At 51.8% G+C, this 26,256-nt stretch overlaps 1 protein-coding gene across 1 annotated transcript in view; it reads left to right on the plus strand.

The window, feature by feature from the left end:
- CRACR2A (calcium release activated channel regulator 2A) overlaps positions 1-25,001 on the plus strand; it is a 71,742-nt gene extending 46,741 nt beyond the window's left edge. Inside the window, exons 12-17 of the mRNA XM_065923444.1 lie at positions 4,960-5,092; positions 11,117-11,198; positions 11,312-11,426; positions 20,478-20,579; positions 23,204-23,280; positions 24,789-25,001. Of these exons, the coding sequence (XP_065779516.1) occupies positions 4,960-5,092; positions 11,117-11,198; positions 11,312-11,426; positions 20,478-20,579; positions 23,204-23,280; positions 24,789-24,873 (594 nt within the window). The 3' untranslated portion in view covers positions 24,874-25,001. The remainder of the gene's footprint in view (positions 1-4,959; positions 5,093-11,116; positions 11,199-11,311; positions 11,427-20,477; positions 20,580-23,203; positions 23,281-24,788) is intronic.
- The last annotated feature ends 1,255 nt before the right edge of the window (positions 25,002-26,256 follow it).

Raw genomic sequence — 26,256 nt, forward strand, 5'->3', positions numbered from 1 at the left:
CCACGACCCGACCATCTTGGGTGGTCCCACACGGCATGGCTTAGTTTCATTGCATTAGACACGACTGTGGTCCTATGATCAGATTGGCTAGTTTTCTGTGATCATGGTTCTAGTGTGTCTGCCCTCTGATGCCCTCTCGCAATACCTACCATCTTACTTGGGTTTCTCTTACCTTGGACGTGGGGTATCTCTTCACGGCTGCTCCAGCAAAGCGCAGCTGCTGCTCCTTACGTTGGATGAGGGGTATCTCCTCGTGGCCGCCCCTCCTGACCTTGAACGTGGAGTAGCTCCTCTCGGCCCTCCTGTGCCTGCGCAGCTGCCGCCCCTGACCTTGGGCGAGGGGTAGCTCCTCTCGGCCGTGCTTCTGCGTGGTGGCTGAGACCCAAAAAGATGTCCTTTTCATTATAGGGGACTGGAATGCAAAAGTAGGAAGTCAAGAAACACCTGAAGTAACAGGCAAATTTGGCCTTGGAGTACGGAATGAAGTAGTGCAAAGGCTAATAGCATTTTGCCAAGAGAACCCGCTGGTCATAGCAAACACCCTCTTCCAACAACATAAGAGAAGACTCTACACATGGACATCACCAGATGGTCAACACCGAAATCAGATTGATTATATTCTTTGCAGCCAAAGATGGAGAAGCTCTATACAGTCAGCAAAAACAAGACCAGGATCTGACTGTGGCTCAGATCATGAACTCCTTATTGCAAAATTCAGACTTAAATTGAAGAAAGTAGGGAAAACCACTAGACCATTCAGGTATGACCCAAATCAAAATCCTTATGATTATACAGTGGAAGTGAGAAATAGATTTAAGGGACTAGATCTGATAGACAGAGTGCCTGATGAACTGTGGATGGAGGTTCATGGCGTTGTACCATCCCCATGGAAAAGAAATGCAAAAAAACAAAATGGCTGTCTGAGGAGGCCTTACAAATAGCTGTGAAAAGAAGAGCAGTGAAAAGCAAAGGAGAAAAGGAAAGATATTCCCATTTGAATGCAGAGTTCCAAAGAATAGCAAGGAAAGATAAGAAAGCCTTCCTCAGTGATCAAGGCAAAGAAATAGAGGAAAACAACAAAATGGAAAAGACTAGAGATCTCTTCAAGAAAATTAGAGATACCAAGGGAATATTTCATGCAAAGATGGGCTTGATAAAGACAGAAATGCTATGGACCTAACAGAAGCAGAAGATATTAAGAAGAGGTGGCAAGAATACACAGAAGAACAGTACAAAAAAGATCTTCATGACCCAGGTAATCACGATGGTGTGATCACTCATCTAGAGCCAGACATCCTGGAATGTGAAGTCAAGGGCCTTAGAAAGCATCACTATGAACAAAGCTAGTGGAGGTGATGGAATTCCAGTTGAACTCTTTCAAATCCTAAAAGATGATGCTGTGAAAGTGCTGCATTCAATATGCCAGCAAATTTGGAAAACTCAGCAGTGGCCACAGGACTGGAAAAGGTCAGTATTCATTCTAATCCCTAAGAAAGGCAATCCCAAAGAATTCTCAAGCTACCGCACAATTGCACTCATCTCACACGCTAGTAATGCTCAAAATTCTCCAAGCCAGGCTTCAACAATATGTGAACCGTGAACTTCCAGATGTTCAAGCTGGATTTAGAAAAGGCAGAAGAACCAGATATCACATTGCCAACATCCACTGGCTCATTGAAAAAGCAAAACAGTTCCAGAAAAACATCTATTTCTGCTTTATTGATTATGCCAAAGCCTTTGACTGTGTGGATCACAATAAACTGTGGAAAATTCTGAAAGAGATGAGAATACCAGACCACCTGACCTGCCTCTTGAGAAACCAATATGCAGATCAGGAAGCAAGAGTTAGAACTAGACATGGAACAACAGACTGGTTCCAAATAGGAAAAGGAGTACCTCAAGGCTGTATATTGTCACCCTGCTTATTTAACTTATATGCGGAGTACATCATGAGAAACGCTGGGCTGGAAGAAGCACAAGCTGGAATCAAGATTGCCGGGAGAAATATCAATAACCTCAGATATGCAGATGACACCACCCATATGGCAGAAAGTGAAAAGGAACTAAAAAGCCTCTTGATGAAAGTGAAAGAGGAGAGTGGAAAAGTTAACTTAAAGCTCAACATTCAGAAAACTAAGATCATGGCATCTGGTCCCATCACCTCATGGGAAATAGATGGGGAAACAGTGTCAGACTTTATTTTGGGGGGCTCCAAAATCACTGCAGATGGTGATTGCAGCCATGAAATGAAAGGACACTTACTCCTTGGAAGGAAAGTTATGACCAACCTAGATAGCATATTAAAAAGCAGAGACATTACTTTGCCAACAAAGGTCCATCTAGTCAAGGACACAATGTTGGTGGTATCCTGTCTGTAAAATAAGTGCTCTGCTAGGGTGGGGGTGGGGCTGGGGAGAGTGCAGAGCAGGGTCAGCCCCCACCTCCGTGGCCTGGACCGTCTCCTTCCAGCCTGAGTTTCATGTTCCTCATCGTCCTGTGCCTGGAACACACCTCTGGCTTCACTGAGCTTTAGTCTCAAACAAATTACATATGGAGGCACCAGGCTGGCAGAGAGCAGTGCTTGTGTAGGAATAAAGAACATGGGGCTGGGATGGTGTTTCTGAGCATGGGTTTCTTTTCTCTTTTTTAAAAGATGAGTTTAAATTCCTATAATTGACCTTGAATTTCCTGCTAAGTATGGCATGGAATTGATTTCTCCCCAAAAGGCTGTAAATGGCTTTTCTCTGAAATTGCTAATACTGGCTGCAGCTCCATTACAGTATTTGTCCATGAGAGGAGCTAATTCCCCCAGATCCACTTCTAAATGGACTCTAAAGAGCCTGCTCACTCGGCCAGCAGCGCTGGGCAGGGCCTAAGAGCAGGGTTTGAATGATTGTGTGGCTCTCTGGACTTCATGACCCTTGGGGGAAAGGACCCACAGTGGTCCTCGCCCGGCTTCCCACGCCATCCCCCATGTCCTGGAGCAAGTCCATTTCCTACTGGCTGGAGGGTCCCAGAATAACGTGCTGGCCAGCCCCAGGTCCCTCCCCTTACTGGGTAGAGAAGGGGCAGTGTGACCGTGTTCTGGAAAGTTCTCCCCATAGCCTGGCATTTCAGGATTTGCCATACTACTGACGGAGATTGTCTTGCCACAATTGAAAAAAAACAATAAGGCCATAAATTCAGTTCAGTTCAGTTGGTTCAGTCACTCAGTTGTGTCCAACTCTTTTTGACTGCAGCATGACAGGCCTCCCTGTCCATCGCCAGCTCCTGGAGTTTATTCAAACTCATGTCCATTGAGTCGGTGATGCCATCCAACCATCTCATCCTCTGTTGTCCCTTTCTCCTCCTGCCTTCAATCTTTCCCAGCAGCAGGGTCTTTTCAAATGAGTCCTTCCAAAGAACACCCAGGACTGATCTCTTTAGGATGGACTGGTTGGATCTCCTTGCAGCCCAAGGGACTCTCAAGAGTCTTCTCCAACACCACAGTTCAAAAGCATCAATTCTTCAGCGCTCAGCTTTCTTTATAGCCCAACTCTCACATCCATACATGACCACTGAAAAACCATAGCTTCGACTAGATGGACCTTTGTTGGCCATAAATTAAACTATATTAACTTAACAGAATGTTATAGGACTGTTAAAAATCACACTTTCAGAACTTCCCTGGTGGTTCAGTGAGGAAGGAAACACAGATTTGATCCCTGGTCCAGAGAGATTCCAAATGCTGTGGGACAACTAAGCCCATGGGCCATAACTGCCAAGCCTGTGCTCGAGAGCCCGGGAGTTGCAACTGCTGAAGCCATGTGCTGCCATCACCAAAGCTATGCGTCCTGGAGCCCGTGCTCTGCATCAAGAGAAGCCACTGCAGTGAGGAGCCCATGCAACACAAGTACATAGCAACCCCCACTTGCCACAACTAGAGAAAAGCCCTCACAGCAATGAAGACCCAACTCAGCCAAAAATTAATTAATTAATTTTAAGTAACTTTTAAAAATCACACTTTCAAAAAACGTTGGCTTTTCAGAGCACTATTCATAATTTAATAATATATTAAAAATAGAAAATTACATATAAATTTAAATTTATGTATAATTAAGTAAATTACATATAATATCTCAAATTGCTCTCAAAAATCACCTACTGCTTCATCTATATAGAAAAAACCCTGAAACAAATGCATCAAAATAGAAACAGTGGCCATTTCAGGGTGGTGGGATAAATGATGAATAATTATTTTCCTCTCTACTAAGTTTCCTAATTTTTAAAATTAGTATTTATCACTTTTAATTTTTAAAGCTTTTTTTTTTTAATGAGTGTGGGTTTCTTTTTTCTTCTTTTATTTCTAGGGCAGATGGGGCCCCTAGATGAAGCTGGTGAGATGGGATGGCAGGGCAGCGTGCAAGAAGGCAGGCTCATTCTCCATCCGGTCTAAGCTTCCAGTGATGGGGCTGAAATAAGAGGTCCGACCCCAGCCTGGGATGATTCAGCCCCCAGGATATAGACAAGCCTTCTTTTTCTAGCTCTCCATCTCCCTGCCGATACCCCACCTTGTCCTTCCTAATCACTCCCCACAGAAAACCTCCACCTCCTCCTTAAAGCCCAGCCCAAAGCCCCCTGCACCCTGAGACCCTTGACCCCCTGACCGTGCTCCCTGGACACTTGGAACATCATGCTGTGACTCTGTACACACGGCCTCCTTCCCTCCGCCACAAACCCAACCCAGCACAGGGTCTGCGGCCCAGCACACGGGCATCAGTGGTGCTGGAATGGATGTCTCTCTTCCCGCATCTGATGCTGAACCAGAAGCTTCCTGCATCCGAGGCCGGAGCTGGAGCAGCTTCCCTCGCTGGTTGCTGGTCTCTCCCTGGATGCCATAGGGACAGTGAGGGGTGGGGGTGGCAGGTGTGGGGACTGGTGACTGTCCCAGCGGTTGACCCAACTGTCTGCCTTTCACAGAAGGAAGACTCCCCGTCCACCCCAGACCGGCTCTTCAAGATCGTGTTCGTGGGCAACTCCTCCGTGGGGAAGACGTCCTTCTTGGGCCGGTTCTGCGATGGCAGGTTCTCCCCAGGCTCGGCAGCCACTGTGGGTGAGTTTTCTGCCCGAGGCTGGACCCTAGCCCACCTCTGGGAAGGGGTGGCTGTGAGAAGGGGGCCCAAGTAGGGACTTGGAGCCCTGTGGGAAGGGCCATGGGCTGGGCTGGTAGGTGAGGACCGTGTCTGCCCAGTGCTCCATGAGGATGCAACCACAAATGCTTCCTATGTCTGACCTGAAGGGGACCTGAACTTAGCACAGATGGACTGCTGGCCCTTTGTCCCCTTTCTGAGCCCGACTCTCTTGAATCGTGCCTTCCCCACTTTCTGTGTGTGTGTGTGTGTGTGTGTGTGTGTGTGTGCGTGTGCATGCACTTGTGTGGATGGGCAGAGCACAGGACAGTGTTCTGGTGGCTTCTTTTACCCGTCAGCTGTCCCCATCCCGCATCCCAGGCCTGCTGGTAACAGCTGGAGTCCATTGTGGATGCTCTTTAAGCTCAGCTACTAGCTGATCAGGTCTTTGTCTGCTCCCGTCACTATCTGGGTAATTCTGTGTTTAGGTGGGCTTCCCGCATGGCTCCATGGTAGAGAATCCACCTGCCAATGCAGGGGATGCATGGGTTCCATCTCTGGGTCAGGAAGACCCTTTGGAATCAGAAATGGCAACCTACTCCAGTATTCTTGCCTGGGAATTCCCATGGACAGAGGAGCCTGTCAGGCTACAGTCAGTCCATGGGGTTGCAATGAGTCAGACACAACTGAGTGACTGAGCGCAAATCTGTGTTTAGGTAGAGGCCTTGGCCCCTTCTCCCAGAGTTGCTCCTTGCCTTGCAATATGTGGTAGAACCCAAGGGCATTATCGACCTTTTAGCTTCTCCCAAATTCACTCACTCAAGCAAAAAAATAAATGAATCCATGGAGTGTCTTCTATATGCCACTTAACCTTGCTGATAAGGAAGTGAAGTGAACAGTGTTAGTTGATCAGTTGTGTGTGACTCTGTGACCCCATGGACTGTAGCCCAACAGGCTTCTTGGTCCATGGAATTTTCCATGCAAGAACAATGTTGTATTAGTTTCTGCTGCACGACAAAGTGAATCAGCTGTATGTACACACACAGCCCTTCCTCTTGAGCCTCCCTCTCACCCCCGCCATCCCACCGCTAGGTCATCACGGGGCACCAGACTGAGCTCCCTGTGTTATAGAGCAGTTTCCCTCTAGCTGTCTGTTTTACACATGGTCGTGTCTATATGTCAAGGCTGCTCTCCCAATTCGTCCCACCCTCCCCTTCCCTTTCTGTGCCCACACGTCTCTTCTCTATTTCTGCCTCTCTATTCCTGCCCCCAAAATAGGTTCATCAGTACCTGTTTTCTAGATTCCATATATATGTATTAATATATGATATTTGTTTTTCTCTTTCTGACTTACTTCACTCTGTGTGACCGACTCCAGATCCATCCACATCTCTACAAATGACCCAATTTCACTCCTTTTTATGGTGGGGAATAGTCTTTATCCACTCATCTGTCGGTGGACATCTAGGTTGCCTCCATGTCCTGGCTGTTGTAGAGAGTGCTGTGATGAACACTGGGGTACATGTGCCTTTTTGCATTATGGTTTTCTGAGGGTTTATGCCCAGGAGTGGGATTGCCAGATCATATGATAGTTCTATTTTAGCTTTTTGAGGCCCTTCCATACTGTTCTCCACAGTGGCTGCATCAATTTGCATCCCCACCTAATAGTTATCATTTCCATCTGTCTTCCCAACAACCCTGAAAGGCAAGCACCGCTTTCAGCCCAACGCATGGACCAGGACTCTGAGGCAGGCCCAGAGCGGTCCAGAGGCTGGTCCTCATTCTCATCAGCTGGTTGGTGCTCACATTGGCCCCCCCATGCACCCTTGCTGTTCCAGCCCGCTGTCTCCCTAGCAACACAGAGTTGTGTTGGCATAGGCAGGGCAGTCTGCTGAGGTCCAGGGGGACATCAAAAGTCCTGGACCTTTACCCCAGCTCTGCCACTGGCCAGCCATGTGACTCCAGAGGTATTTCTTCTTTGCGCTGCAGTTTTCCTCACCTGAAAAAAATGAGAGATTTGAACGAAGCCACCCAAGATTGCTTCCAAGCCCAGTACCCTGTCCAGACCACCCTTGACCCCTGTATAAGACCCCTTGGTCTTACAAGCTGGCCCTCAGAGATAAACTTTCCTGCCCCAGAGAACTGCTTTGGGAGACTCCAAGATCTCCTCTAGGATAACCTAAATGGGTCCTTCTTTCAAATATTCCTCCTATGGATGAGTCTCTCCTGTAGGCTGCAGGCAACCTGTTCTTACGGCTGAGCCTTTTCAGATTCCAAATCTGGGGGCCCCTCTTGCCCCACTTCTGCCCCGTTCCACATGGAGACTCAGAGCCCCCCAAGGGGAAGAATCGGGACTCTGACAAGAAGACACCCAGAAGACCGTGCTGCGTGTGACTGGAGACAGATGGCTCAGAGTGACCCAGTGTGCCAAGTGTGGTGACCCTGGAAGCGACCTCTATGGAGCTGGACTGACCCTCCCTGGAGCGTTCTGTGGGGTGACCGCAGAACTACCCCCGAGGTCATACCTCGGGCATCAACCTGTAGGAGCAGGGGGGAGATGCTTCACCCCCCAGGGCAGCCCCCACGCCATGCACATGTTGCCTCTCCTGCTCACACCTCTAACCAGTGTCTCTGAGATGGAGAACTCTGGAAAAGAGAATATCAGACTAATTTGCACTTCCCAGGAGGCCAATTACGGAAACACCGACAATTTACGATGGGGAAAAATATCATAGTTTCTAAATCTAAAACACCCTTCCTCGCACTGCGCAAGGAGAGCCCAGAGCATCAGCTGGAATCAGCATCCCTGGCACATGTGTCAGGGAGCCGATGTCACACCAGCTGCCTGGAAGATGCTCCGTTTAAAGATACAGGCAAGGCACTGAGTCCTGGGCTCCGGGGGCTCCAGGAGGCTGAGTCCCATAGGCACAGCAGCCCTGGACCCTCAGCACAGACCTACAGGGACATGGCAGTGCTTGCAAGCCCTCCTCCTTCCCGGAAGAGACTTCTTGATCGCCCAGCCCCTCGTGATCACGTGACTTGTCCTTGCCCGTTGGCTTGTGCAGGATCTGGGTTCCACAATGCAGCAGTGTGTCTTGGGGTGCCTGGCCTCCCCCACCATGTGTCCCTTCAAAAGCACGTGCGTGGGTCCTGTGAGTGGCCTGGAAATGTCAAATGATGCTTCCTGTAGAATTCTGGAGCTCGTGTTGTCGAGGAGAAGAGAGGCTGTTGGAGGCAAAGGCTCTGAACCCAGGACTCTGAGTCCAGGGCTCTCCCTGAGGCCCCACCTTGGTTCACAGGCTCCTGCTTTAAACCACGGGCCATGCCCCAAGGTGTTCCTTCTGAAAGCTTTCCTGGCAGGATGCCCTCTGACCTCTCCTGGGCACCAGTCAGGTTCCATCCATCTCCTCGTCTGCACAGAGAAATTCTGGGAGCTTGCGTCCATGACATACTGGCTCTCCCCACTCCCAAGCCCGTGTGCTTGGACTGACTGCTTAGGAAGGTGAAGGCTGCCCTTCCTGGGGCCCATCACCCAGCTCTGACCCGCACATCCCACCACACACACAATCCACCGAGAGGGGCCCTGGGGTCTAGTCCTCATTCAGGAAGCACTTAGGTTGCAATCCGGGGGTCACCTGTGAGTGTTCACTGAACGCTGCAGCAGGATGTAAAGGTCATGGACGCCTAACTTTCCCCACACCCCCATCACACCTCAGTTTACAGATGGGGAAAGCAAAGTCCCCCAAATGGGGTGAAGTCAAGTCCTCAAGGTCACACAGCTGCTTGGAGGCAGGAACACAGGGTCTGGGCTCCTGGAGCGTTGGAACCGGTGCAGGGGTCTCAGAAATCCCTCTAGTCCCATGTCCCTCTGTGTGGCCCTTTCTCCTGGACTCTGACACCCTGTGTCCTCCCAGCCCCACGCTCCTGTCCGGCTTGTTCGTCTGTTTCCCAGCCTGCAGGTCTGAGGCTGCAGGGAGGGGTGCCCTGGGGGCCAGCAGGGACTCACCAAACTCCTGGTCCACTGTGCTCTCTGCAAGACAAGCTCCCCGCCTCCAGCAGAGCAGTCATCAGTGAGGTCAAGGGACCTAGCCGGCCCTCCATCACCTGCCTTTCCGCCAAACACAGGGCTCATCCTTGGGTCCTCAGGGGCTTCAGACCAGGCCCCGGAGGTATCAACTGTGGTTGGTTTTCTCCTGAGCTGTTATCAGATGGCAGGCAGCTACTCTGTCTCCCAGAGCACCCATGGGGGAAGCCCATGCGCTTGAGTCAAGGAGATACCCTTGGATCTGGTTCCCACCTGTTCTGATGGGAGCGCTGAGCCCTGGACTCTCTGGGTGAAATGAAGCTGCTGGGTGCCCCGTGCCCAGGGTGCTGCTGTGAAGAGAGGAACGAGCCTCAGAACTGGGTTTGCAACTCGGTGAGGCTGCTGACCAGCTCGGGCAAAGAGGGTCTCCTGCTTCTTCAGCCTTCCATGGTGGGGAGGGGGTGGAGATGTGTGCACGTGTGTGTATGGGTGTGTGTGTGTGCAGGTAGCAACCCTCATGTGGATGTCACAGGGGAGCTCCGTGAGGAGGGAGGGATGTCACGTGGGAACTGGGAATGCCAAGCCTTCTACCTTTGGGACCCATCGCTCTGTTCCTCACCCAGATGTGGGCACCCTCTCTCTGACCTTCTTCTGGGAACCCAGGGTGTCTGCGGTCCTGCTGACATTCTAGGAGCTGACGACCCTCCCATCTCTCCTGCCCTGCCAGCCCCTCACGCCCCTTTGCCTGGACACTGTGGCGGGAATGCCTTTTTCTGTCGACTGCCTCTTATCTGCCTGTCCACCTGTCTGTCTCTCTGGCCAGTGGCTGCTACTGTTCCTCCCTGGCCCCTCCAGAGTAAGGACCCCAGAAGCTGGGCCTTTTTGAAGGTGGAGGGGGCTTCTCGCTGGTTTCAAGATCTGATGACTTAAGAGGGAAAAGTGTTTTAAACCTGGCTGAACATCTGTGAACATCCTTACAGGATGTGGGATGGAGGAATGTTTGTTATCAAAGAACCACATTTAGGTCCTCAGTCTGAGGTCTGCTCTGGGGCACATGGTGTGTCTCCCTGCCCTGTGGCCTCTCTCTGGGGTCCATGACTCCAGGGGTGGGGGGTGGTCACAGCCTCAGAGGGATAATTGCAAAGGGCTTGATGGCTGGGATTGGAACTTTGCTGGTGGCTTAAATGGTTAAGAATTTGAAGATTCTTAGTGCAGAGGAGCCGGGTTTGATTCTTGGATCAGGAAGATCCCCTGGAGAAGGGAATGGCAATCCACTCCAGTATTTTTTGCCTGGAGAATCCCACAGACAGAGGAGCCTGGAGGGCTATAGTCCATGGGGTCGCAAAGAGTCAGAAACAACTGAATGACTAACACTTTCACTGATGGCTGGGATTAGGAACTCTGGACCCAACTCTAGGGGGAAATGTTGCCTCTGATTCCCTCCCCAGCCCCTCTAATTCTCTCTGCCCCACCCACTGCCAAGCCCTCCCCTCTTCTTACTTCCCCCCCTTCACCTATCTTTGCATCACCTATGGGAGTCTGAACATGTGATCCATTCCCCCCAGGGATATCTGAATTTTATTATAGACATTGTGAAAAGGATTTCAGGAGGAAAGAAGGAAAGGAGGAAGGCAGGGGGAGGGAGGAATCTGAGGACAGTCTTTCTGTCTCCTCATCTTGACCATGAGGGAATCAATTCATGAAGGATAATTTTTCACCTTAGTAGATTGCTTTTCCATATGTGAGCTCATCTGATCCCTAAAGAGGGACACTGCAGCGAGGGGCCTGCGGTTCAGAGAGGTTCAGTGGCTGGATCGAGGTCCCACAGCTGGTCGGTGGCTGAGACAGGACCAGAGCCCAGGTCCCCGGGCTCTGTCCACGCCCACATCACCGGTCAGGAGCTGCAGAGGCGAGGGCCGTCCCTGGGGCTGCCGGGTGGGGGCGTGGCTTCTGGATTGGGCGTGATGCTCGGCTCCACCCACAGGCATCGATTACCGCGTGAAGACGGTGTGTGTGGACGGCTCGCGGGTGGCCGTGCAGCTGTGGGACACGGCGGGGCAGGAGAGGTGAGGAGCAACCCCCCCTCCCCGCCCCCGGGGTAACCCCGCCTGCCCTCTCCCCGCGGGGGCCGGGTCTGGCGGCCGAGGAGGCGGCACACCTGACCCGGAGCTTCGCGCAGGTATCGCTGCATCACCCAGCAGTTCTTCCGAAAGGCCGACGGCGTCGTGGTCATGTACGACCTCACGGCCAGACAGTCCTTCCTGGACGTGCGGCAGTGGCTGAGCAGCGTGGAGGTGAGCTGCTGGCCTCCCAGGAGGGCCCTCCTCCTGGGTCCTCTCCAGACACTTGACTCAGACCCCACCTTCTCCCGGAACAAACCGGTTCAGGCGTCCGCGCGTCTGTCCACCCAAGTGCCCAGCACCAGGCTGGTTACTGGGGACCCATAGGTGAACCGGAGAGGTGTGATCAGACTCTGCCCTCGTGGGGAGGGGGTGTGTGGGAGAGGAACCCAGGAAAAATATAGATGAAGCCAATAATGGTGTCCCTGAGACTGTGAAAAGTGGGATTAGGAGTTGGGGAGGGAGTGCCAAGTGTCGGGGGTGCACAGTTTTCCAGAATGTTTATTAGAGTCACCAGGGCCTCTTCCCACCACCTGCGTTTTCCCAGCTCCAGCAGGGGTCGGGTCTGCTCAGTGTTTGGGGGTCTCATCACAGCCCTTCACACAAAGGGAGGCTGATCTGCAATGTGAGGGTCCCAGGCTGTCCCCAAAGACGCCTCGAGAGATGGGACTCCTCTTTGAATTCTGGATTCTCTCTAAGACTCTGCTTTCCCGCGTTGTCCTTGCAGCAGGCTGCTCTGCGGGCCCTTTGTACTCCCGACCGCCTCGAGCTCTCCTCCACCACCTGAATGAGACGTCCCAAGGCCAAGGGCCTGTGCCGAGCCACTCATTCTCTTCTACAGCCCTGCCCGCCCCAGTCCTTTCACGTACAGACAAATAGGTCCCAGTCCTCTCACCAGCAGGACCCATGCTTTGTTTATTTGTTCTAAACTCCAACAGGCACTATTCTGGGGCCTGGGGACTCCAGGAGCGGATAAAAGGGCCAGTTTGCTTCTCTTCGCGGAGCTCATGCTCAACCCTCTCTTCAAGCCCACAGGCCTTGCTCAGCTCCTAACCTGCTCATCAGGCCGTCCCCTGCTGTCCAGGAAGGAGCTGCCATCCCCAACCCCTGCCAGCCTCCACGCATCTTTACCTTTGTGACCAGGGCTTGTCGGAGGCTCCTCTGTGCTCAGCAGATGTTGGACACAAGTGTGGAGGCTGCGTCTCCGTGCAGGCGGGATACCGGGGTTGTTCATTTCGTTACGTCTCAGCCCTGAGACCCATACTGCCTGCAACCCAAAATCTGTTCCTCTTGGAGTTTGGACTTGGATGGGCCACTGCTTTCTCTCCTCTTCCTCCGCAGCCTTGGCGTCACCAAGGAAAATGAGGAACAGGGATGGAACCGAGATTCCAGGGTTTCTCAGAAGTTTCCCTGATACAAATTATTTTTCAAAATGATTGCATCTAAAACACAATAGAGAAAATGTATGTTTTGAAATATAGCGAGTGGCCCTACACGAGCTGATGGAAGAGGCAGATGGTGGGGTGATATGGAAGTGCATCCTTTTTAAACTTTGTGATTTACAATCTGATTTTTGATGGCACCAGCAGATTTTATCTTCCTCACAGAGGTAAAACACCAGGAGAGACTTTAGGGCTTATCTAACCCAGTGGTTTTCAAACTTTCCTCCTTGGAGCCCCAGAAGCAGGCTGACCTTTCCCATGGCCAGAGATGGTCAGGGAAGGGTGGTGGTCACACGTCTAGACCCCCTACCCCCACCTCAGAGCCCTTCTATATTGTTAAAATTTTTTCTTTTGACTGCTTTATTTATTTCTATTTTAGTTTTTGGCCGTGCCACATAGCATGAGGGATCTTAGTTCCCCGGACAGGGGTTGAACCTGTGTCTCCTGCATTCGAAATTCAGTCTGAACCACTGGACTGCCAGGGAATTCCCCGTCTTTCAGTTTTGTGCATTGGAGTCTTGACTATGATTTTGTTAGGCAAGAGGGTTTCCCTTTGAAAACCACAGATGTAATGCAGCCATCTGGTTCTCAAATGAAGCAATTGAGGTCAGGACCTCTTCAAGGTCACCTGTTTAATTGACACAGACATTTAATTGCACCCCATATCAAAATTTTGATAAACACACAGTGGGGTTTCTGCACACACCAAACTGGAGGATGTGGAACTTTCAGATTCCTGGCAGGGGGCTGACTGTACTACGCCTTTTTGAGTAAGGGACTTGGGCATCCATGGGTTTTGGTACCCTCAGAGGTGCTGGCACCTTGTAGATACAGAGCGATGACTGTATACTAGTTCTGGAAGAGGCAGAGCAGATAGTCTGGGATTAGCAAGGATGGATGGAGAGAAATTTACAGAATTGTGCTCTCTGCATTAGTGGGACCTGGGATTTCTAAGGCCCCTGTTTTGCAGAGAGCCTAGGATCTAGCCAGGAAGTAGCAGATCAGATTGAATTTGAAGGTAAAGAAATGCCAGAGGGTCTGATGCTGGGAAAGATGGACGACAAAAGGAGAAGGAGGCAACAGGGGATGAGACAGTTAGATGGCATCACCGACTCAGTGGACATGAATCTGTGTGAACTCCAGGAGATAGTGAAGGACAGAGGAGCCTGGTGTGCTGCAGTCCATGGGGTTGCAGAGAGTCAGATATGACAACATCGTCGCAGCTTGAAGGCTGAGTTCGGTCATTCCACACAAAGCTGGGTGGAGCACTGTGTGATTAGCTTGTTCCTGCCCGGGGTAGGGCTGGATAGCATCACCTGCATGCACCCCAACAGAGCACCCCATGGAAGCAAAGCTGAGATGGCAGATCCATCTGTGGCTAACTCAGAATTACCCATGTGTGGACAGGGCTTCTCTGTGTAATTTGTGGTTTGCATTCTCCTGCTTTAAGCTTTGAGCAGAAGGTACAGGTAAACTTGAAAAGATGATTCCAAACCTGAATGAACATGAAGATTACTTATGGAGCTTTCAACCAAAACAGACACCAGAGCCTTCTCTCCCAAAGAGAATAATCCAGAACTTGGAAATCTGAACAACAACAACAAAAGCAAAGGTTCCCCAGGTGGTTTTGATCCTCAGCCACCATGGTTTCCAGTCTAAACCAGTGGCTTCTCAAACTCTAATATGCATAATCTCCTGGAGACAGGGTTAAAATACGGATCCTGGGTCAGCAGGTGTGGGCTGGGGCCCCAGATTCTGCATTTCTAGCAGCTTCTAAAGAGCCAATGCTGCTGGGCCAGGGACCCCACTTTGAGAAGCAAGATTCTAAATCCTTCTCAAAGACGTTTGTGCTCCTTCAGCAAGAGTTTGAGGGGCATGACCCGTGTGCTCAGCATGTCCCGGGCACACTGGAGGACCCGGTTTGGTGGCCCTGGATTCCATGGGCAGGTGCCAGAGGCCGTGTCAGGTGGCAGGGGTGTGTTGAGGACGTGGAACGGTGGCATCGTAAATGCAATTGATCTCAAGGTTCTTGAAAAGCTAAGTTGTTCTGCCTTGGCAACCAGCCACCGGAGACGTCAGGTGATGGATGAAAACTTGACACCTACTCGGATCGGAGAGGGACTGAACAGAAGCAGCACTTGGCGCTGGTGGCACGCCTCCAATTTCCGTGGCGCTCCGCCAGCCAGCACCCCCTCCCGGAGGAGGCAGGGCATGGCGGGAGCTTTAATAACAGCCTTTGGGTTCGGAAGCCATGTTACTAAGTGAATGGTGGCCAGCTGTTCCCAGCGCCCCTTCCCCCCTCAACCTGAAAGCTGTACCAGAGGAAAGGGCTGAGATTGTACACGGCAAAGCCTGGCTCCTGGACGAGGTCTTCTGGGGCGGGAACAGCTGCTGGGGAGGTGTGGAGTTCCCTGAAAATGACCTGGTCACCATCTCAGCTCAGCCACCGCCTGGCTCTACAACATGAGCCAGTCACTCAGTGAAGGAGTGGATGGGATGCTCTGGCCCTCACTTTATACCGGGGCTGGCCCTTGACTCTGGGGCGGGGGAACAGGATGGATCACATAGACGACTCCGGTGACCCTTCCAGCCCAGACAGAACTAAATGCCTTGGGTGAAGAGGAAGGACCTCTGCCCTGCTTTATGAGGTGTCCTGCCCACCCCCCAGGTTCCTTCCATCTTTACCTGGCCTGCAGGCCTCCTGCAAAAGAGGCCAAAGCTGGACCCAGACACACTCTGTGAGGATCCTTCCACTGTTTTACCTTTCCTGTGCACCTATGGGAAATCGCAGCCGTTAGACCTTCCTGCCACCTCAGCATCCCCAACCCATCTGACCCTCATCTCTGCTGCATGGGACTCCTTTAACCAGTTCAGTCTAGAGGAGAAACTGGATGAGATCTAAGGGCCCTGTTTTTTAGACTGTGAAGCACCCTGGACATCTGAAAACCTTGGGCCTGAATCAGGTCAAGAAAATAGGATTTGGTTCAGGCTCGATGAAAACTCTTGAGTAAGGAGATCACATCAGTCAAACCTAATCAACCCTGAACATTGACTGGAAGGACTGATGCTGAAGCTGAAGCTCCAATACTTTGGCCACCTGATGCGAAGGACCGACTCATTTGTAAAGACCTCGATGCTGGGAAAGATTGAGGGCAGGAGGAAAACGGGGTGACAGAGGATGAGATGGTTGGATGGCATCACCAGCTCAATGGATGTGAGTTTGAGCAAGCTCTGGGAGATTGTGAAGAACAGGGAAACTTGGCGTGCTGCCATTCACGGGGTCACAAAGAGTCGGACACAATGTCGTCACCAAACAACAAGCCCGATGGGGCTTCCCTGGTGGCTCAGTGGTAGAGAACCTGCCTGCCAATGCAGATGTGGGTTCAGTTCCTGGGTGGAGAAAATCCCCTAGAGGAGGGCACAGCAACCCACTCCAGTATTCTTGCCTAGAGAATCCCATGGACAGAGGAGCCTGGCGGGCTACAGTCCCTGGCGCTGCAAAGAGTCAGACATGACTGAGTGACTGAAAATAACAATACAAGCCAGATAGGCTGGTATTTCCCCTGAATCCAGATTGCTGGTCCCCAGTGCCTGCAGTCCTGGCATACCAACTTCTTGTTTGGATCTTTCTGTTAACCCCAGAGCTCTGTCCTGTGAAGCCTGTGCATCAAGAAAGTAGCATCTGAACCAAGTCATGAGCCAGCAAGACCAGTGAATCTGAGCTGGAATAAAACCATGAAGATTAATGTCACATAGGTTCTTTGCCTTATAGCTGAGAAATCCTGAGATGCAGAGAGAAGTGACTTGTCAGGGGATCTGCCCCTGGTCAGGCGGCACAGCCAGGGCTGGAATCTCAGGTCTGCTCCTGCGCTCTGCTCCTTCCTCATCACACGACCCCGGTTACACCTGCTTCTGAGAAATAGACATTCATCTCTTTCCGGCCCTTCCGGCTTCCATCTCAAAGCAGAACAGCTCTGCAGGTCTCCGCTGCCTTCCTGGATGACTGGCTGGCTCTCGCTCTGTGATCTTTGTCACCGGTGACAATGTATAGCACTTGGCAAAAAATAGCAGCTTGATTTTCCCCCCCATGTTCCAAGTTGAGCTCAAAGTACTGGCAGTTTAGAACAAACTACACAAATAAATCTTGTTTTGACTCATCGTCTGGGGGGTGGGGTGGATAAATATGGAAACCCCCAAGATATAATTTTGCAGTCATTTTTTTTTTTCTTAGCATAACTGCGTGCTTTAATGTGTTAAGATTTTTTTTTCCTGCCTCTGGAGAAATACAGCACTCGCCTGGCTAAGTGCTTTTTCTTGCCTCCCGGCAAATAGATATTAACACACATACACACACACACTCTCTCTGTCTCACACACACACACACACACACACACACACAGAGCTTCCAACCAAATGCAACAGCTGCATGTCCTAAGCTTGCTCCGAGTTGACAGTTCCTGTAAATTAAAGTCAGAGATGGAGAATATTTGAATTTCAACAAGTCTGTCTTCCAAGAAGTTCAAGTTTAGAGAAAAGTAACTGAATGGCAGAAGGTGGAGAAGGCTTCTGAGGCCAGTGGGAGGACTCGACGCCAGCACTGAAGCCCACCTCCCAGCTCAGGGAGCAGAGAGGGGAAGAGAGGAGGGAGCTGGACAGGTCCCATGAGAGCCACAGCAGAGCCGGACAGGGCCTGGAAGGTCTGCTCAGAGACTGCACCCGGCCGGCCACTCCTTCCCTCCAGCCTGGGCTGCCCTCGTGACTGTTTGAAAGTGAAAGTTCAGTTGTGCTCAGTAGCGTCCAACTCTTTGCCACCCCATGGACTGCAGCCCACCAGGCTCCTCTGTCCACCGAATTCACCAGGCAACAATCCCGGAGTGGGTTGCCATGCCCTCCTGCAGGGGATCTTCCCAACCCAGGGATCGAACCTGGGTCTCCGGCGTTGCAGGCAGATTCTTTATCATCTGAGCTGCTAGGGAAGCCGCATGTGGCCTTACCAACATCTATAGAAACGTCCACAGACATTGAGTGACTGTAGACTTAGGCACCAAAGGAGGTGCTCCTCGGACTTTCGAAAGGAAGTGTCACTTCATCTGGTGGGTCATTAACAGCATCTTTGCTCAAGCAGTGGACAGACAGGCCGACAGCTAGTTAGGTAGGTGAATGACATGGAGTGTAGGCAGAGGGCTCAAGTGTTGAGGTTCAAGTCAGAGAGGACCTGAGACCCCAGCCCAGCCCCGGCCCCTCCCATGTTGGAGACGGATCTAGGGCGGGGTGAGGATACCTGGCTGCCTATGATGGGTAGCATGTGCCGCGGCCTTACGTATGATCTGACCTTTTTTTTTTTTTTTGCTGCATCTTTGGAGATGGGCCTAGTTCTCCTACATCACAGGGCCCACAGAGGAGATGTGAGGGGCCAGAGAGTTTGTATAGGAGGAGTAAACTGCAAAGAGCAGAAACCACCACTCCAGCTGGGGCCTGGGCTTTCTTTTTTTCCTGGTCCTTCTAAACTCTTTCATCTTTATTTTTATTTTTAAGCCAGGAATCGTTTTTGGAAAGAAGTCCACCTCTCCTGTTTTCAGGGGCAGCTCTGCTGCTCATGGTACAGGTGCTAGGCTGCCTGTTCCCACCTCATCCCATTTGGTCATTCAGGACCCAGGGAGAAAAACCAGCCATTTCCCGTAACAATATCAGACTCCAGGCTAGAATCCCACCCTGAGATTCAAGTCTGATGCTCTTATTTTCAGAGTTTCTACATCAAGAAATCCCACCAGCCTAAGTCATTCCTCATATATCCATCTACAAATATGTCTCACATGTGCTCCAAACAGCAAGTCTTTCAGCTCATTTTCCTACTTCTTCCTCTTTTGATCCTTTTCTGTGAAAAACTGTTTGCACAAGTTTCTGTGGCACAAAACAGGTGAGCCTGTGGGGGCATCCCTGGTCCCCGAAGTCTGGTTAAGAGGGAGTCTCGTGCAGCATGCATGCAGCCATGAGTATTTCTTACTCACAGATAACTGGAATATGGCAGAGCACATCCACCACCATGTGCATAAGTCAATCTACTTCTGATGTCTCAGAAGACCCTGTAAGATCTTGGAGTGCCTTGAGCCATCGTTCCAAAGGTTCATTACCGTCTCACCATGGATATGCAGAAATACTGCCTTTAGAAAGTTCTGGTTAATGAGACAGTAGATAGCAGAGGGGCTTCTCGGGTGGCTCAGTGGTAAAGAACCCGCCTGCCAATGCAGGAGACCCGGGTTTGGTACCTGGGTTGGGAAGCTCCCCTGGAGAAAGAAATTGCAAGCCAATCCAGTATTCTTGCTTGGAGAACCCCACAGACAGAGGACCCTGGAGGGCTACAGTTCATGGGGTCACAAAGAGTGGGATACAACTTTGCTCCTGAACAAAGTAGCAGAGGTCGTTGGAAATAAGAACTTAGAGCCAAGGATTTGAGAAAGGTGATCCGTATACTAAAGGATGGGTCTTCATAACACTGACTTTACTGGATATTATTTTGGATTCTCTGAGCTCTAATGTTCTCATTTAATCAATGAGAATTTTTTCACTACTGAACTGCAATGAAAAGGAATGTGTAGACTGAGGAACCAGGAAGACTTCATTTCAAATGTGATGACGTTTAAACTCAAATGGATGTCCTGTCGGAGGGACCGTGGACGTTTGCTTGACAGGGTCTAGGGTAAGACAGCTGAACTGTTGGTGACCCTGTAACCGCTGGCTGACTTCCACAATCCCACAGCCCTCTCTGCTTAATGAAACCCAGAGCTGCAGTGATAACTAGTTGATTAAAAGCTCTAATTAAATATCTCACAAAACAAAAATAACAACCTGAGTGAATGTGAACATTACCACATTGACTCAGTCTCTGCGTGTCTTGGGCCCTTGGGGTGCAGGAACTCTCAGGTGCAGGGACCTGGGGCGTAAGAACCCTGGGGAGCAGGGACCCTGGAGTGCAGGGGTCCCAGGGTGCAGGGACCTGGGGTGCAAAGAGCTTGGGGGTGTGGGGAGCCGGGGGTGCAGGGACCCTGGAGTGCAGGGATCCTGGGGTGCAAGTCCCCAGCTGATACATCACAGCAGCTGGAGGAGTAAGTAGGGTTGAGCCCTCAAATTAACCTGTTCTTCCGGCCCATGATCTGTGGGTGCTTCAGGTCCCATTCTTCCTGATTGTGATTTCTTCAGAACCAGGGCACCCAGGACAGGGATCCCCATGGGGTGACCTCCAGGAAAGCACACGACAGCCTTGTATCGGGCACTGTGGGCCCAGGACCATGAATCGGACCCGGACCCATCCTTTGAGGAGCAATGTGCCAAGTTCAAGGTCCCCAGAGGTGCCACTACTGGCGGCATAGGCCTTGGACCACCTCCTAAGCCCATCACAGTAACTCCTTTTCATTCGATCATGTCAGCCAAATCTGGTCACCTTGGAATACCCGCGGGGGCTGTGTACAGACCCTTATTTTATCAGCATCAACTGTGCCCTCGTTCTGCTCCATCTAGGACCCGATGAGCAGGCTGGAGGGGCTTCCCTGCACAGAGGGCTGGGAGGCACCAGAGGCAGCCTCAGGCACTCACAGAAGCCCAGCAAACTGAGGCTCTGAGAGACCGAGGTCCCCTCTCCACTTTGGGGTGACTGTCTTATCACCCGACCTCTGTGGCAGCAGAGAGTTCGCAAGCCAGTCTGAGTCTTTGCAGCCAATGTTTTCACCTGCCCTTCCAGGTTCTCCTTAAGAATGTATATCTCAGTTGGGGATTATCTTTTCCACAGGAAGCTGTGGGAGACCGCATTCCTGTTCTTCTGCTGGGCAACAAAATTGACAACGAGACTGAGCGAGAAGTGCCGCGGGGCCTGGGAGAGCAGCTGGCCAAGGTGAGGGGCGAGCATCCCGTCTCTCTGGACGGGGAGGGACCCCGAGGAGGGTCAGGCATGTGCCCCAGAGCTTGGCTGGGATCCTTCTTGGGGAGGCCCCTGGGAAGGAAGCAAGCGGGCCGGATGGTGTCCTGGCATCGGGAGGGGAGGGCGGAGTCCAGCTGCTGTGCACGTAGAACTTTGTGCAGAGAACCAAGGTTGCAAAACAGACTTGCCTCAGGTGAGGGGGACTTCCCAAATTCTCTTCCTTGGAACTCAGAATTACGAGTCCTCAGAGGCTGCGGCTGCGCACGCACTCAGTCGTGTCGGACTCTCGTGACCCCATGGACTGTTGCTGCCAGGCTCTTCTGTCCATGGGATTCTCCAGGCAAGAACACTGGAATGAGTTGCCCTTTCCTCCTCCAGGGGAGCTTTCTGACCCAGGGATTGAACCCCAGTCTGCCTGCATCTCCCTAATCCGCCAGCGGTGCGGGAGACGCAGGCAGATTCTTTATCTACAAAGTCATTGGAGAAGCCCAAACCCTCCGCTAAGAGGAGGTTCCTTATTTCAGCCCCCCAGCTGATCCTTGAGTCCCATCCATCTGTGTTTCTTGACTTGCTCACCTTCACAGATGACGCGCTCACTTCCTGCCAGACAGTGTGCTCTTCCTTGGAGTATGTTCTTCCTATTAGAGCATCCCTCCTTCCCACCAAGACTGAGCCTCCAAGCTGCAGAGTCCAGGCAAACTCAGGGCAGGCCCTGCAAAGTCGACCATTAAAATAAGCACCAGCACCCTCGCCCAAGCAGAGAACCAGTGTGACTGGAAGGAAATCAGGCAGCAACACCAACCACGCTCGCTCTCGGTGGCCTGCTTTCCCTCCCTTGGTAGCAGATTCTGGGAACCGTGTGTCTGTGGAGCTATTGCTCTGCAGCCCCAGGATTCCATAAGTGTTGGTGGGCTTGCTCGAAGCAGGCACTTACGGCCTCTGGGGCTGGGCAGGCAGGCACAGGGGTGAGATTCACGGGAGGAGGAGGAGGAAGGTCCCGCAGCTGTGTGGTCAGCCGGCAGCTGCATGTCCCTGGGCCACATCCGCAATTCCCAGTCCAAAGAGCTCCAAACACAAAGATTTTTTTGTATTTCATTTGTCAGAAGAACCTGACCAGGACTGCAACTGGGGCTTTTTTTGGTTTTTGTTTACTTCACTTCGAATGAATATTCAAATGTTTCACTGAAGAAATATTAATATATTTGATTATAGGGTGCTGTTGTATATCCACAGAGGCTATTATGTAATATATATTATGGACAAGTATTATCTTTCTTGTCCTTATTTCTGGGCTTTCCTGGTGGCTCAGATGGTAAAGAATCTGCCTGCAATGCGGGAGACCCAGGTTTCATCCATGGGTCTGAGAGATCCCCTGGAGAAAGGAATGGCAGCTCACTGCAGTATTCATGCCTGGAGAATGCCATGGACAGAGGTTACAGTCCATGGGGTCACAAACAGTCGGGCATGACTGAGTGACTAACACTATTATCTTTCCAAAAGTTAAAAATTCTGGACTCCGAAATACACCTGGATCCAAGGATTTTGATTAAGGAACTGCAGATCTGTATTTTTATCATTCCATTTTATTTTTCTTTCTTTCTGTAAGTGAAAAAAAGAGAAGGCTCAGAGAAGTTAAGTGATCTGTTCAGTTATCAGCCATCCTCAGTGGTGGGGTCTGGACTTGAAGCTAAGGGGCAGATCATGTCTTCCAGTTCTAGGTCTATGTGCTCCCGGCCCCTACCATGGAGCCTTCATCCTTCCATGGACTGAAGGGGAGTGCAGGGGCCAGACCCAGTGAAGGCAGAGGACGAGCTGGGCCAGCATTCCTGGGGCCTCCTGATCTGTGGCTGTGGATGCATTTGCACCCAGCTGCCTGTCCCCCAGGGTGTCAGCCTCCAGGGCTCCTGCCAGATGCCATTAGCGTGGTCATTTACCAAGCAGGAAGCCTGTTAATGGGAGTGATAAACGGAATAGGATGAGCCCTGGCCAAGCCCCCTGTCCCCACACTTAGAGTCCACCCTCCGCCTGGTGAGGTGATGGACAGTTGTCCTGTGCCCCAGGGCCCTGTGCCCCAGGGCCAACAGCACAGGTGGCCAGAGTGTTCGTTAACTGGTATGTGAATTATTAATAACTGTGCCCATGTGCCAGGGAAAGCGAGCTGCTGGGAGCCCGGTGGAGACGTGAACAGGCTCACCCACCATTTGTACCCTCTTGGGCCTCAGTTTCCCTGCCTGTAAAGCGGAAAGGATGCCGCTCACCCTGGCCTCTGTCTGAGTCTTGGCCTGCATCGCAGGCTGGTGTGAGAAGAAAAAGGAGCCCGTACACCCCAGACAGCAATTCCAGAAATTGTGAAGCACTAAGGCAGCAGCGTAGGTTGTGTTGTTTTATAGTTCTTATGGCTCCCCTGGGAGATGGTTCCGGAACCTGCATCCATCAGGGAGCCAGAGGGACAGAACTCAGCCTGGTCCAGAGTGGGGAGGGCGCACGAGGAAGTGAAGGTGCGGCGGGTATAGACGGGCATTCTCCCCCCACCCAAGGCTCCCTCCGTCCCCCCACCCCCACAATTCTCCTTCACGCCCTCTGTCCTCTGATTCCAGGAACACAACCTGATCTTCTATGAATGCAGCGCCTATTCCGGTCACAATGCGGAAGAGTCCGTGCTCCATCTGGCCAGGTAATGAGATGCTACTCAGCCGGTCCCTCTGTCTGCCTAAACCCACGCTGTCTGTCTGAGCTGTCTGGATAGAGGGGCTGGAGCCCTAGGCCTATGTGTGGGCCCCCAGGGTCAGGGACAGACTCTGAAACACAATGACAAAAAGAGAGCCTCCTTACCTCTCACCCGCCCCCCCCACCCCCGTCCCCCCACTGCAGCCTTTATCTTCTGAGTCTTAAAGGCTGCTTGCCTGCCCTTTTCCAGAGATCCTCTTTTTAAATGCAAATGCTTTGGGAAAGGTCAGATCAGAGGCCTCTCAATGCTGCCTAATGTTTTAGCAAGGATTAGTTGGCAGCCAGCTGGTTTATGCTGTGGACTCCTGTTGGAGGGGGAGGGGAGCCAAGGAGAGGGGCTGCGATGGGGGACACAGAGGTACCCTAGAAGACAGTGCTCAAAGGACTGGTGCTGTAAGCCTCTACCTACACTAAGGTTAAGGAAACAGGACCACACAGGCCCCAGTCTCAATCCTTGGGCATTCACTCATTCATCTATCTAGGTGTCCATCCCTTCATCCCTTCATCCCTCACTCATCCCTCCATCCATCCATCTGTCCATCCATCTCTCCCTCCCTCCCTCCCTCCATCCATCCAACCACCCATCCATCTGTCCATCCATCTATCCATCCATCTGTCCCTCCCTCCATCCATCCATCCATTTGTCCATCCACCCATCCCCATCCATCAACCCACCCAACAGATACTGATTAGTGCTTATGTCATGCTGAGCATTCATTCTGGAATATCTAAAAGATATTTTATTTTTTTAATAATTAAGAGCACAGAACAACTTATTCGATGCACTGGAGACGTTGTGGAGTTATGGAAGACCTAGGGATTTATGGGGAAAACTCTAGTGTTTTCTCTGCCACTGAGTCCCAGGACAAGTCACCCTGCCTCCCAGGGTTTTGCTTCAAACATGGGAACATCCATCCTACCTTCTCTGCTCTTACATTGTGAAAATTGGTAGAGGTGCTTCTGGTGAAAGTTCTTGGAGAGTATAAAGCAGGGATAAGATCCCTGACACTATTTTTGATCCTTCACCTCTCATAGTTAATCTGGAGCTCTGGCCACATGGGAAGCCTCTGCATAAAGTTAATAACCAATAATTATAGTGTTTGAGCCTCTGCTGGGTGCTGGGTACCATGATAAGCTTCAGAGACACCGAGACAAAGGATACAATCTCTATCATCAGCATCTCACTCTCTGCTGAGAAGCAGTGATGGGACTGTAATAGAGGAAGGACCCAAGTGCTACCATGGGCACTTACATTATCCAGAGCATCAGGGGAGGCTGACTGGAGGAGGTGTTGTGAAGGATCCATACTGATTACAACTCTGGCATTACAGATCACAGTTGTGCACCTGTGCTCGCCCCAGGGGGGACTTGGAGCACTGTCTCTGATGCTCTTGGGAGGCTGGGTCCATCCCAGCAGCTCCTCTGCTGCTGACCCTCCACCTTCCCCTCCCCCAGGATCCTCAAGGAGCAAGAAGACACGGTGCGGGAGGACACCATTCAGGTTGACCGCCCTGCCAAGAAGAAAGCCTGCTGTGGCTGATACAGGCCTCCCGCCCGGACCTGCGGCCACGGGGCCGCCCTGCCTCCCGCACACAGGCTCCTTCACGAATGCCCCACCACGACCCACCGGACCTTTGTCTCTATCAGCAATGGTCCCCGCACCACCGTGGAAAGAAAGCGCAACCCCAAGGAGAGCTGCTCTCTGGACGTCTCGGGGTCTTTCCCTCTCTGCTCTGTCTGGACCCAGGTGTTGCTTCCATCCTTCTTTCTCCCCCACCTTGGTTTCCTGGGGGAATAGACAGATGGGCTTTTCCAGAAAAGCCACCCTCTGCCTTCTCCACCTCCCTTCTCCCCACCCTGCCCTTAGGAGCCTGGCACTGAGGTTGCCATGGCAACTGTGCAGGGCAGACTGGCAGCTTCCTGTAGGTCAAAGACACGGGACTGGGCAATGCTGGGCGATCAGTCCGGGCTCGGAGCCTGTTCTCTGGATGCCAGTGGACACCCTTGGCATGTGCTTCGTGGGCCTTGAGGTGCCTACGGGTGCTGAGTCCATCAAACTGAGATACCTGCTTCCTGTTGCACCGTCATCCCCAGGGGACCTGCTCCTTCCCCAGCTTCAGGGCCCCTCCTTTCTCAGCAGCCACCCGGCCTCAGTGTTTATCCCCATGGGTTCTTTGGAGCTGCACCTTACAAAAGCCACAGCCTTCCCCTCCGACCGCCCACCTGCTCCCCCGACTCCACAGGGTGAACTGTGGGTGATCAGTGTACGCCGGGGGTCAGGGAGTGGGCTGACCAACTGCTTAACTTTGACGAGGAGATGAAAAGAAAACCTGGGCAACAAAGCCAGCTGCTGCTAAACAGAGCGCCCATGTCTGAGGGTATCAGGAAGGTACACAGAGCCATGGAAAAGCCATTTTCTAACTGTTTCTCAAAATAGCTCTTCAAGAATTGTACCTGGTGATTATCAGGGTAGATTGACAGGCAGGCAGGGAGGCCCAACCTCGGGTCTGTAGTTACTGACTTCATTTTATTTTACTTTTCTAGAAGGCTATATTTTTTTCAAGTGTGGCTGTGATGTTGACATGTGGAGGGTTCTGAGCGGTGAGCAGAGGGTAGCTGCCGGCTTCGGCACCCCTGTGACAGCCCTGGAACAGGGCACTTGGAGGAAGGACACTGATCTGGGCTGGCGTGTGGTCCGGTCCGCTGGCTTCCGAGGTCCCAGCCCTCGGCAGCGCTCCAGCGTCACTGACTAGAATCCCGGACTGGTGAGGGCACTCTCACCCTGACGGGAAGCTTGGAGGCAAAGATCATGAATGTCACTGCCGCTGACCCTTCTAGGGCTAGACCCCGGCCCCACATAGGAAAGTGGGTGAGGTCCACACGCCCTGGGGCATGCAGGAAGGGAGGGGACAGAAAGCGTCCG

The sequence above is a fragment of the Muntiacus reevesi genome, chromosome 1 (assembly GCF_963930625.1).
Source record: "Muntiacus reevesi chromosome 1, mMunRee1.1, whole genome shotgun sequence".
NCBI lineage: Eukaryota > Metazoa > Chordata > Mammalia > Artiodactyla > Cervidae > Muntiacus > Muntiacus reevesi.